We start from the raw sequence: 12,347 nt of genomic DNA on the forward strand, positions 1-12,347 counted from the left end.
TCTCCTCCGCCGCCGCAACCGCCGTCATCCATGGAGGCAAGGCCGTGACGGGGCACCGAGTCCTCCTGCACGGCGACGCCGAGTCCTCGGGAGGCTGGGCGCGGACGCGCGGCCGGCAAGGCCTGGGCGCGGGAGGGCGCGGCCTGGGCGACGGCGCTTACAGTGGTCAGGCGAGGCGAGCGCGGCGGGGCGGGGCGCGCGCGGCGGCCAGGGGCACAGCGGCCAGGGCGGGGCGCGCGCGACGGCCAGGCAGGGGAGGTGCACGCCGGCGAGGAGCCCGGTCCTTCTCCTCCCTCGTCCGCTGATCACCAGCAACAGCTCGTCCTCGTCAGCCCCAGCTTCTCGCCTCCTAGGGGCGCAACGAGTGGGAAAATTCCCGCCCCCAGGCCAAAGTTCTCGCCGGCAGCCCCCCCAAGAGGCGAAAATAATGCCTCCTTGGGGGCTCAATGGTTGGAGATGCTCTTAGAGTTGTTCTAAAGATTGTCCTAAAAATACTGTACTGTATAAAAACTTACTTAAAAATTGCAAAATTTACAATGATAGCAAAAGGATCCCAAAAGAAAAAGAAAAAATGTACTAGTACAGATTTGCAAAGGGGCAAATCTCAAGTCGCCCTCAAACGGGAAATTGGCGAGGTTTCCATGGTCCGCCGCCGCCGCCGCCGCCGTCTCGCGTCCCCCATCATGCCGCTCCCGGCGCCTGCGCCGCCGCTGGACAACGACGACCTCCTCCGTGAGATCCTACTCCTCCTTCCTCCGCAGCCATCCTCCCTCCTCCGCGCCTCCGTGGTCTGCAAGCGCTGGCGCCGCCTCGTCTCCGATCCGAGATTCCTCCGCCGCTTCCGCGCGCACCACCGTAGGCCCCCACTCCTCGGCTGCTTCTCCTACGACCAAGATATCGGTTACGTCTTCACTCCCACGCTGGACCCGCCCGACCGCATCCCCGCCGCGCGTTTCTCCCTGCCGCAGCGCTGCCGCGACGAGGGAGGGTTGGACTTCGTGGAATGCCATCACGGCCTCGCCCTTTTCCTCAACAAGAAACAACCCGAGGCCGTCGTGTGGAACCCCATCTCCGGTCACCAGCACCGAGTAGCTTTTCCACCAGAGTTCGGCGACGCTAGAGAGAGGGAGATCCTATGCGCGGCGGTGCTCTGCGCTGCCGGTGATGACGACCCTGGCCATGTGCACGGTGATTGTGGCTTGAGCTCTTTTAAATTGGCTTTGGTGCGAGGTGGCCAAGACCACGCAAGTCTATCTGTGTGCCTCTACAAATCCAAGTCTGGCCTATGGGGAAATGTTATCTCAACGACTAAAGACTGGTACACATTGTTTTATTGGAGAAAGTCCAACGTCCTGATTGGGAATGCACTTTACTGGTGGTGTTGCCAGATTGAAGGTTGCATTCTTGAGTTTGATTTTAAAATGCAGAAGCTTGTTACAATTGAGAAGCCAGTAGACGGCGGTTGTTCCAACTATCAGATCATGCGGACAGAGGAAAGTAGTCTCGGACTCATCATTTTGACAGAACTGACCATGCAGTTATGGGAGCGGAAGGTCAGTTCTGATGATGTTGCTACATGGGTCCTTCAGAAAACCATTGAGTTGACAAAGCACCTTTGGCCAAGACAGTCCGTCCAGGTCTTCTGGACCAGGATACATGGGTACGAGGAGGATCACAATGTGATATTTCTGGGGACATCTAGTGGTTCTTTCATGATTCAACTCGACTCAATGCAGTTCAATAACCGATTCCAATTCAAGTCCATCTTCACCCATTTTCCCTACACAAGCTTTTATGCTGCTGGTAATAGCCCACCCTTGCATTGCAATAGTAACAAAAACTAATTATCTTTTTGCGTGTGGTTAAAGGTTGCCTAGCAATTCATGCATAAGTTATATGCTTGCTTACTCAGTTTCTGAACTCATGGTGATGTTTGTATATATTTCACTGGGCCATGTGAAAGCAAAATTATTTTTATTACTGTCTCTTGTCTATAGTTCATTATTCTTTGATTTACTTACTATAAGGTATTCAAATTTAAGCAGTCGGGTTATTTTTCTCAACCAGAATGTGTTCGTTCAAGAATATTACCATTGGTGCATCTGACTTACCATGGAATAAGTTCACTGCAGAGGTCGTTCTGGAAAACTCATTTCCATTGATTGGCTCAACAGTCTGAAAATGGCTTTATTAGTAGGTAGATGATCATTACTGTTTGGAGTGATTCGTTTTGTTTAGAGGAAGTGTGCTCTCATAGGTACTATGTATGGCTTTATTTACCTATTCCTAACCTTGAGTCAAAAGCTAGTGATCTTCTCAGGTTACATGAATATGTAATGGTAAATTGATGCAAGTCGTAACTGTTGCACCTTCACCCTCTCTTTCTGTGTCATTTTTTTTATAGATTTTTTGGTTACTTTATTTGTTTTCTTTTGCTTGTAGACTGGGCTGCTGGTGGTAGAGATGATGGAACTGAAATGTGAAGCAGTACATCACCTAATTGCCCTATCAGATAAGCTACCATAATGTGTTAATTGAACCCGTGATGTGCATTTTGCTTCTGATACATGTTTATTTATTTATTACCTTGTCGACATTTTGATATAATCCTGCAAACTGTGTATCCTCTGAATACTAAGCTGTTCGCGACCTATCTAGTAGATTGGGATCAAATTTGTTTCAGTTGTAAACAAGCTGCGTATTATGTAGTATTTTATTGGATGTGACCACTTGTGTTTCTTCTTGCCCGTTTTGTATTCTTTTTTCTAGGACCAAAGTCCCAGAGAGAATCCTATAGATCTCTCATTCACATATGTTCCACAGATGTCACCACCTACGGTACATCATATTTTGAGGGCAACAGCTATCTAGCTCCTATCTCCTGGCCCTACTTCTTAGAGCATCTCCAATAGGTGCCCTATAATAAGGCCCTAAACTGTGGTTGGAGCAAAATTTGCAACACCTAAAAGTGCTTTTTTACAACACCAAAAACCTCCCACTCTAATAGGTGCCCTAAAACAGGTGTTGGCTGTTGCAAAATACATCATGGTTGTCTTCTTGTGGGTGCCCTATTTTAGGGCACCTGTTGGAGCAACAGAGTGATATAAACAACACTTGGTCATATTAGAAGAATATATAATTTTCAGTCTCTATTTCATTGTGGACATTTAGACCAATAATCTTGTATTTGCATATCCTCGACTTAGTCATATTAGCTATGTACTTGAACATTTTATGTCCTCATATGCCATGATAGGAAACTGCGGCTCGATAATTCGGGGGCTTGATGTTTGATTCTGGTGGAGGGTGTTGCATTTAAGACGATAGGATCACCGTGATCTTATTTTTCTTCTTCTGATTCTTGTCAGTTAGGAAGTTTGTCAGAGACTGGATGTTCTGTTTGTTACGTAGATTAGATTTCCCTTGTTGATGTTTTCATCATGTAAGAAGTTTCAACCTACTACCTGTTTGCATCACCTCCTGGTCCCTATATAATCCTCTTCCCCAGTGAGCCAAGTCATCCTGGCCGTCTATCTGGAGGTATTTACCAAGCTGTTGTCACCTGATGGAAACTGAAGACTATGTAAACAGTATGGTATCAGACTATCAGTACAAATCTACAGACGCCTGTTCCAATTTTGTGCCTCGTGTTACCTCTCTCTGTTTGTTGGTTCCCATCTGATATTTTTTCTAAACTGATTTACCTGGGAAGGTTCGAGCATTGTCTCCATAACTCCTCTGTATAAAAAGGAAGCGATGCCCCCAGCATCTGCATTGTTTGGTGCGCACAACCAATAAACTCGGTAATTGTGTTGCCAGATTTTACGTTTGGGACTAACTGAGAATTTACAGCTTAATCTTCGTCTGGGCGAGTAATGAAACTGATATTGTTGTTTCCTTCATAGTTAATCGGAGCTGCTTAGAAGCCTCTTGTGTGAACCGATCCCACATATATCAGAACCAATCACATGCTGAGAGAAGATATTTATTTGACAGCAGAATAAATAGGGGAGAACAAGTAATCCCGATGACTGGTAGCATCAATTCTGTCAAGCGCTGTGCTTGATTTGCTGTTGGTTGGCCATACAAGCACTTACATTTGGAGATCATCTTCAGTGTCAGATTGTTGTCATATTCTGTCAAGCGCTGGCGCTGGCGCCAATGCCATTTAGAAGTCCTCCTGTGTGCTAGTCTGAACAAATCATGATTTTACTGGCTTAATAGTTATTGGCTGCTGCATGAATAGTTCTGACCACTGTACCAGAATACTGAATCAGTTATCATGAGAGAATGCTGAATGAGTGCTGCTGCTGTTTCTCTTGGATTATGCTTGTAGCAGGGAGGCACTGCCTTTGTTTGGTCATCTGGACACTCCAACAATATCAGGCACATGTATGTGGCTTCTTCATCTTTACAGCCCATGTATATGCCACTGAAACCAAAATTGAGACTTCGCAGATACTGTCTAAATTCAGGTATGTGATTTCACTCACAGACTAATGACTAAACCCGACAATTCGTGTAGCAATGTATTAATATTTTCAGCATATACATCAACACAAACATATACATAGGATTAGGAACAATCGAATCCAAAGAAGCAGAGACCTGTAAAACCTACTGCCCAAGCTAAATTCAACTTCCATCCAAAAATAACACCCAACTATCCGGGATTATTCGTGCATCCTTCTCTTTGCTGGCTACGAAGGCCTGAAGAAGTGTCAAGATCATTGGGAATAGGCCTTGCCGGGCAGAGCCACCGGCCTGAGCTCACCACCATGGAGGAAACCGGCGAACCACTTGGCGGAGTGCTTCTGGTACCTCGTCCTCTCCTTGGAGATGAAGTCCACACCGTAGAGGCCATAGCCCATGCGGTAGCCGAAGAGGTACTCGAACACGTCCAGGAATGACCATACGAAATAGCCCTGCACATTCGAGCCGTTCCTGATCACCCAGCAACAGAGAGGAAATTGGTGAGCAAACTGCATCAGTTGCTTTCAGGTGTCCTCTACTGAGATGAATGGATGGTGTTGGTACCTGCTGGATTGGAGGGTCGCCTCGATGTAATCCTGCAGGTACTGCGACCTGAACTCGTCGTCGGGGGCGTTCCCACCGGAGGGATCAGCAATGCTGGCAGCTCCTGATGGACATGATCATTGACGAAATGGTATTTCAGGTTGATGAGTGATCAAAAGTTGATGACCTTACAGAATCATGCATTTTAAGGTAGCTGAAAGTTCGGTCAGTAGAATTTACCATTCTCGTGGATCATGACCACAGGGTTCTTGTATTTGACCTGCAGATGCTCCAGCATTTTCCTCATAGACCACGCTGTTGATGACATGAAACCCATTTTCAACCCAAACAAGAGCTGTTGCATTTAATTTTAGCCACACACACACACAAATGATTTAGTTTATTGGGAACAAAGTTCATTTTCGAACTAAATTGATTAGTGACGGAATGACTTGTATCATCAAATACCTGGTTCTTTGAGTTCAAAAATGGCACTGCAAGAATACATTTGCAGAAGAGTTAAGTTTCATTTCTCTCATTGCATTGTGGCACATAGTATAACACATGACAGGACTTCAGGTTATTAATATTCTTACCGGTGTCATATTTCACGGCTGCATCACCCATGTAATCTCTCAGCTTCTGATCCAGCTTGCTAAGATCAGCCTTCACATAAGCGGCACCGTAATGGTTAAATCCGACAAAATCAAAAGACCCACGCACTCTCTTTAGCTCTTCAGCGGTGAAAGATGGTAGCCTGGACCCAACATTCTTCCTCATCACTGGTGGGTAGTCTCTATGCACCAATGGATGCATATACCTGTGTCATGATTACAACATCTTTAGCTCTAGTTACGCACACATTCTAGCTGTCCTTGTTGAACTTGAAATGTAGAAGAACGTACCATCCAATGTGGAAGTCATTCATCCTTGCAGCTGCTGCTATATCCTCAGGTGTTTGTGTTGCAGGCTCGAACCACCAGCAGAGCAATGTGAGTCCAAGTTTTCCTCCTTGCTTGGCCTGATTATCAATAAATAGAAAGGAATATTAGACCTGTGAGAATGACCAATCCCAAATGAACAGGTTGTTCTGTAAAAGATGGCATCGTTTCTAACCTGATACTTCTCTTTATACAGGGACGCTGCTGAGGCATGTGCAAGCAGAAGATGGTGAGCTACTATGTAGGGCTCAGTGGTAGAGTTGCCATTGTTGCAGCTGATGCCGAAGGGGGAGGAGCATCGCTGTGGTGGAAAGAATCCTACATCGTATCCGCCAATGGGCTCAATGTTTGGCTCATTCACAGTGCTCCAGTATTTCACCCTGTCGCCAAAGTTCTTGAAGCACACATCTGCATACGTCGTGTAGTCATCTCTGCAACCATGTGACAAAAAAGGGTAAAAGGAACCATTATTTTTTCTTCCTTTATGAAATTGCACTTGCACTAATGACATTGAATAATAGGGAAAGAAGAATTTACATGAATTTACGACTAAGCATCCCATGGTATTCATCTTGAAGAGCCTGAGGGAAGTCAAAATGATATATCGTTACGTGAGGCTGAATTCCTACATGAAACAGAGGAAGACGCACGATTTATCTCTGCACAGCTGGACATTTGGAAATCTTGTCATTTCTTTCGTAAATGAAGGATTCAGTATGCCAAGGATCAAATACCATGACTAAGGAGTTCATTGATAAGGTTGTTGTAGTACTCCAGTCCTTTTGGATTGACAGCTCCTCGGCCATCTTCATGGATTGCAAACAGAAGTCAGTTCAGTGCTATTCTTAACTTCTCTGAAACACATTATTCAATAAATGTAGTGCTTTTACTAGTACTGTCGGTATGGCCTTACCAGGAATAAGCCTAGGCCAGGCAATGGAAAATCTGTACGCATCGACGCCCATCTCGCTCAAAAGCTTTACATCTTCCTGGTGGTTTATCACAGTAAGTTTAGTACTGCCTTATTGGTCTGGAAATTCATCCATTTAACATTACTTGGTCTCACAAACTAACCTTGTACTTATGATACTGATCTGCAGTCACATCAGCAGTGGCTCCATCGGCAGAGTAGCCTGTGGATGTTAAAACTCCATGTTACAATTCGCAATGCGATAATGCGTGGTAGATTCAGGCCCACAGGGTGTGGGGAAGCCGGTGAATAAACCTGAGTGTGTGAATGTGTCCCAGATGCTGGGTTTTCTTCCGTCCTCTGCAACCGCGCCTTCAATCTGGGAAATCAGCGGAATGTTCAGACCGGTACGCACAACAAAGTATATTATACTGTACAATACAGCGAAGTATCTTATACAATGTGAAAGCTTTTTTACTACTTGTAGTCCCAATTCTGGTGATTCAGACGGCAGAGGCTTAAGAGCAAAGGCAGTTAAATTTGACCATTCTATCTAAAAAACAATGATAATTTGGACCCTGTTTTCCTTTGTTTTGACCTTTTTCTGGACTCTCGGGTCCTAATCCCTAGCAACATAAGTGGATCACTATTATTTTCTTCCCTCCACTATTGAGAGCTTTGGTTTATTTATGGTTCCAATCCTGCCAACACGACCGCCTATTTGCAGCTTTCACTGATTAAGATGCTCTGTTTCGCTCCAGCCAAAAACAGAAAGAAGTAGCCGAAAGAGAAATTAGCCTGGTGACATCGAAATGAAGTCGACGAAAGAAACTGGTGAGGAAACGGCATTTGGGTTGTTTTCTGAAGACTATATGGGACGAAAACGTCGTTGGCGGGAACAGAGTGTAAGTATAGGCTGCCGGTGACTGGTTGCTTAACTTTTTATTATTATTTTATAATAAAGGGAGCATCCTCCCAATTTCATTTAACTGAAATCACCATGTCTTTTTACAAACTACCAAAAGAAACTGGTTGCTTAACTTGGATCGAGTTTAGTGATGACATTAGAAAGAAAGCTTTGTGTTGGTCAGAGTTCGACCCTGAATTTAAGCAACTGCATGTTTCGAACTACTACTTCACAATTTTGACTTTTTTAGACATTGAACCACTCTACTGTTGCATCAACACAAGTACAAGTACAGTTATCCAGCATCGCCACATGCCCACATTGTTCATTCACTTCAGATCAGATAAGAAAAACATGGCCAGAACACAAGGGAAAAAAGAAGAAGAAAGAAAAGCTCTTTGGCCCCAGAAATTCCATGTCCATTACTTTCTTGCACGCCCTGTTCCACCTGTCCGATTGATGGCTCAGTTCACTTTGATAAGCCGCGTCACTTGTGACCGAAAATGTCGTCAAGAAAAAGGCGAAGGAGCAGGTGAAGGAAAAGGGAAGGCCAGGAGGAAAACAGCACCAGGAAAGGGGAAAACGCACACGGTATGCAAATGCAACCTCTCTAGTGTTTCCGTTTTTGAAGGTATTGCATGTATTGTTTTAGAACCGGGCACATTATTTGCATGTATGAAGTGTGGTGGTGCTAGATGGAGGATATGGAACAACAAGTTGGCATGGAGTACTTTCTCCCTCCGGAATTACTCGACGCTCAAACGGACGTATCCAGTAGATAATATTCCGGAGGGAGTACTTGGCAGCAATTTCATGCCCTGCACAAAGATAATATATATTCCAGTATACTACTAGCAGTAGTGTTCGTTGATACTTAGAATAGAACAAACACGGAGGATGTGGCTCTCTGTACGTTTGCTTCCCGATGGAGAAATGTTTAGGTCACATAGTACGTATATACTTCCACTGTTCCTAAATATATACTCCCTCCGTCCAGAAATATTTGTTATCTAAATGTATAAAAGAGGATGTATGTAGACGTATTTTAGTTCAAGATACATCATCTTTTATCCATTTTGATGACAAGTATTTCTGGACAGAGGGAGTATCTTTTTAGAGATATCAATGTGAACTATTCCCTCAGAAAACTCATATAAAAGTGTTCAGATCACTAAAGTAGTGTTCTAAACGCTCTTATATTAGTTTACGGTGGGAGTACGTACGGATGTATATGAATGTTTTTAGAGGGCAGATTCATTCATTTTGCTTCGTATATAGTCCATATTAAAATCTTTAAAAAGACTTGTATTTAGGGAGTAACATGGTATCTCTGTCTGTTTTAATTATTAGTACGTACGTAGATGCTGGTACGTGCAACAGGAGAAATCCCGACGCACGAACCACCGGCGATACACTGATATACGTACTACCATGGATGCAACTGAGAGGGCGAGGCACCCGCCTGCGCCTGGCTGGCCGGTGTGAGCCGAGTGGCATAGCAGTGCGTACCTGATAAGCGGAGGAGCCGGTGCCGAAGACGAACCCCGGGGGGAAGTCGCCCTTGGTGATCGCCGCCGCCGCGGACGCCCGAGAGGCGGCGGCGATAAGTAGGAAAAGGACGCAGGATAGCGTCCTCGTCGCCGGCATCCGGCCCGCCGTCCTCATCGCCTTCGCCTATATATAGACAGCTAATGCTAGCTCTGTCGATTCGCCGGCCACCGCGCGCGGTCTCGACGGTGGTGGTGGGTGATGAACTGATGTTATCTTTATATGCCGTTCCCGGTGCCCTGCGGCCGCTGAAGCTTGGGAATGGCATGGCTGCGAGTGCGTGTGTTTATGTGTGGTATAGGACTCGCGTCAGCGTCGTGATCGGCCGTCGGAGAAAAAAAATGGAATCTGGCTTCCTGACCTCGCCGTCATCGGACTGCTCTGGCTGCGTGTACACTATGCCAGGCAGAGTGGACGGAACTGCTTTGTCCCGATTTTTTGTCCAAAAGGACCCCCTGCCGAACGCTATTGTCAAAAAGGACTATCTGCAGATAAAAACGTCAAAAAGGACCCCCTGACTAGTGGCGGCAGGTGCGGCAGGCGACACGTGGCACCTGCCGCCACGCCAGGAGGCGGCGGGCCCCGCCGCCACCGCAGGAGGCGGCCGCGCGGTGCACAACGGGTTCTTGCACAGTGCGACGGAACGGGCCAGGAGCGGTGGGCCCGGCCGCCACTAGGTGAGGCGGCGAGCTCTGCCGCTGTCGCTTCCCGTCCGACAGCCTCAGCTGCGCGCGGGCCGAGGCGTGGGCCAGGCCGCCACCGGAGGAGGCGGCATCTTTCTTCACGCCCGACGCATTTTCCTATTGCAGATGGCGCTGATTCCCGTGTGCAACAGCGACCCTGACGGCGGTGATTCCCACGAGCGGGAAAATGCACGCTGATGCTTCTTTCGCCCAAGAAACAGTCTTGCTTTAGCTTCTTTTGCCTCAGCGGATAGGACCGCACTGTGAGAACCGCTCTGGCTATTGCTTGAGAGGATGCGACGGCATCAGTCACTCGCTGCGGGAATCCAATACTGCGGGAAGCTATTGTACCGACACTACAGGGATCCTAAAATTTACTGCTTAATTTTCTCGCCATTATTTATCGTCTGGGCTTATAAAAGGAGACACCGAGGCTCTCGTCCAGCCATCCTTGAAATCGCCACTGCGCAAAGTGTATAACACAATTTTTTCCAGTCGGTATGAGTTTGCCTTGCTCGGATCAAAGCATTAGGCCGAGGAAAATGAAGAACGCAAGTTTGCCTCCTGGGGTGGCAGTCCTGCGATGTTGGTGTGGCGATCTTTGCAAGGTGAAGGAGGTGACGGATTTTTCAGATTGGTTGGGCATGAAGTATTTCATGTGCGCCAATTATGAGGAAGATCCTGCCGTAGCTATTTCAGAGTACGACAAGCCTCCGGTATGCTTTAACCATCACGAATAGATATTGTTGGTATTTTCATTGATTCTTTAGTAACATTCTTGTTTCTTGTTGTAGTCTCCTCCGCCTCTGTGCATGTACTATCATTGGATTGACACGGAGAAGCCGGCTTGGGCAGTGACTGAGATTCGTGAAAGAAGTCGCCGTGCGTGGAATAGTTTATTTGCGGAAGAGCGACGCGAGAAGGCGGAAGCTGAGGAGAAAGCAGAGCAAGAGAGAGAGTTAAAAGAATACTATGCGGAGCAACACCGTTTTTTTGAGGAAATGGGAAAGAAAAACAGGGAAGAGGCTCGTCGCATGGAGGAGCAGGAACGACAGCGAAAGGAGGCTCGTGAGGCAGAGAGGCAGAGAAAGAAAGAAAGGGCTCGTCAGGCCAAGGCAGCAGAAGAAGCTGGCGATGGAAAAGGAAAATATCCACGCTGGACTCAGTAGATTCCTGTGGTAGTATTTAAAATTCCGCAATCATTTGTATCTTTATTTCTGCACTTTAATGTAGCTTTATTTCAGGAGTTAAATGTAGGTATATTCCTACAATGTATCTTATTTTCAGTTGTGCCGTGTCGTAATGGAAAAAAATATAGTTTAAGAATAAAGTAGTGGCATTTTCTTTCCCTCCACTAATATCGAACATCGCGCAACAACTACAAAATAAAATTAAGATAGAACATAATGCCCTACAATAACAGAGTACAAACTAATAATGCAAGTACATCCGAATTAAACGGTAGAACTGGAATAAAACTACATGAAGGCATCATCGTCATCCTCCATCGATGCAGAACTCTTGCCCTTCGAGGATGTAGAACTCTTACCCTTGGACGATGCAGAACTCTTGCTCTTCGAGGATGCAGTACTCTTGCCCTTAGACGATGCAGAACTCTTGCCCTTTGATGATGCAGCACCCGGAAGCGGCGGCATGAAGATATCATCTTCATCCTCGCTCTCCTCAGTCCATAAAAATGGATGCATTTCTGCAGTCCTTCTGAAAGTTTCACTCTTCGGCTCCACTACATTCTTCCACCTTGCATGCAACCTAAGAAGTTCTTTATGTACCTCCTCATAGGTCCTTTCAGGCCACCCAGACCTACGTAATTGGTGAGCCAACTCATTCATTATGGTGTCACTACCGGTGAGTTCGTCCCATGGAACTATCCTATTGTCCATCCTGAAATCGGTAGCTAGCCTCAGAAGAGTCCTGCTCATCCCAGGGTGAAAACTACGATCGAAAGGATAATGGGACATCTCAACTACACTACACTCGAATGCTTATCCACCTCTGTCTGAATGGGGTTTTATAGGTAGAGAGGAGAAAATGGCGGGAAAGAACGAGTGCAGTATGGCGGGAAAGGGTTGGCGGGAACATATGGCGGGAAACGAGTGGCGGGAAGATATGGCGGGAAGGGGTTGGCGGGAAACGGGTGGCGGAACATATGGAGGGAAAGCGTTGGCGGGAAAATATTGAGGGGAAAGCGTTGCCTGAAAATATTGAGGGGAAAGCGTTGACTGGTGCATTTTTATTTCAGCAAACATAGATGTTCAAATCGAAAAGTCTGATACACACATATATAGATACAATGGGTCGCGCACGTGCATAGATGAATCACC

The 12,347-nt window shown here is 46.3% G+C and overlaps 2 protein-coding genes across 3 annotated transcripts; one reads left to right on the forward strand and one right to left on the reverse strand.

Annotated features, from left to right (window-relative positions):
* The first annotated feature begins 636 nt into the window (after positions 1 to 636).
* LOC119309845 lies at positions 637 to 2,483 on the forward strand. The gene is made up of 2 exons (XM_037585751.1): positions 637 to 1,803; positions 2,443 to 2,483. The coding sequence occupies exons 1-2, from the start codon at positions 642 to 644 to the stop codon at positions 2,481 to 2,483; spliced, it is 1,203 nt and encodes a 400-aa protein (XP_037441648.1). The 5' UTR covers positions 637 to 641.
* A 1,976-nt stretch (positions 2,484 to 4,459) lies between these two features.
* Positions 4,460 to 9,575, reverse strand: LOC119311081 (beta-glucosidase 31-like). Of its 2 annotated transcripts, XM_037586708.1 has the most exons (13): positions 9,284 to 9,575; positions 7,183 to 7,246; positions 7,032 to 7,090; positions 6,871 to 6,946; positions 6,692 to 6,763; positions 6,495 to 6,582; positions 6,133 to 6,388; positions 5,922 to 6,037; positions 5,613 to 5,836; positions 5,485 to 5,510; positions 5,257 to 5,371; positions 5,038 to 5,140; positions 4,460 to 4,944 (listed from the first exon to the last, which is right to left on the reverse strand). In XM_037586708.1, exons 1-13 carry the CDS (start codon positions 9,437 to 9,439, stop codon positions 4,728 to 4,730), a joined length of 1,572 nt encoding a protein of 523 aa, XP_037442605.1. In that variant the 5' UTR covers positions 9,440 to 9,575; the 3' UTR covers positions 4,460 to 4,727. The 2 variants fall into 2 exon arrangements, with proteins under 2 accessions (XP_037442605.1, XP_037442606.1); XM_037586709.1 differs by lacking the exon at positions 5,485 to 5,510 and having other exon boundaries at positions 5,257 to 5,331.
* Positions 9,576 to 12,347: the final 2,772 nt, after the last annotated feature.

The sequence above is a fragment of the Triticum dicoccoides genome, chromosome 5B (genome assembly GCF_002162155.2).
Source record: "Triticum dicoccoides isolate Atlit2015 ecotype Zavitan chromosome 5B, WEW_v2.0, whole genome shotgun sequence".
NCBI classification, from domain to species: domain Eukaryota; kingdom Viridiplantae; phylum Streptophyta; class Magnoliopsida; order Poales; family Poaceae; genus Triticum; species Triticum dicoccoides.

Excerpts from the sequence above, each read along its gene's own strand:
- LOC119311081 (XM_037586708.1), bottom strand. The coding sequence starts at position 9,439 with ATGAGGACGGCGGGCCGGATGCCGGCGACGAGGACGCTATCCTGCGTC. Across the intron at positions 7,091-7,182 it reads GGACACATTCACACACTCAG|GCTACTCTGCCGATGGAGCC; the intron begins GTTTATTCACCG and ends TAACATCCACAG. Across the intron at positions 6,947-7,031 it reads ATCAGTATCATAAGTACAAG|GAAGATGTAAAGCTTTTGAG; the intron begins GTTAGTTTGTGA and ends ATAAACCACCAG.
- LOC119309845 (XM_037585751.1), top strand. The coding sequence starts at position 642 with ATGGTCCGCCGCCGCCGCCGCCGCCGTCTCGCGTCCCCCATCATGCCG. Across the intron at positions 1,804-2,442 it reads CACAAGCTTTTATGCTGCTG|ACTGGGCTGCTGGTGGTAGA; the intron begins GTAATAGCCCAC and ends TTTTGCTTGTAG.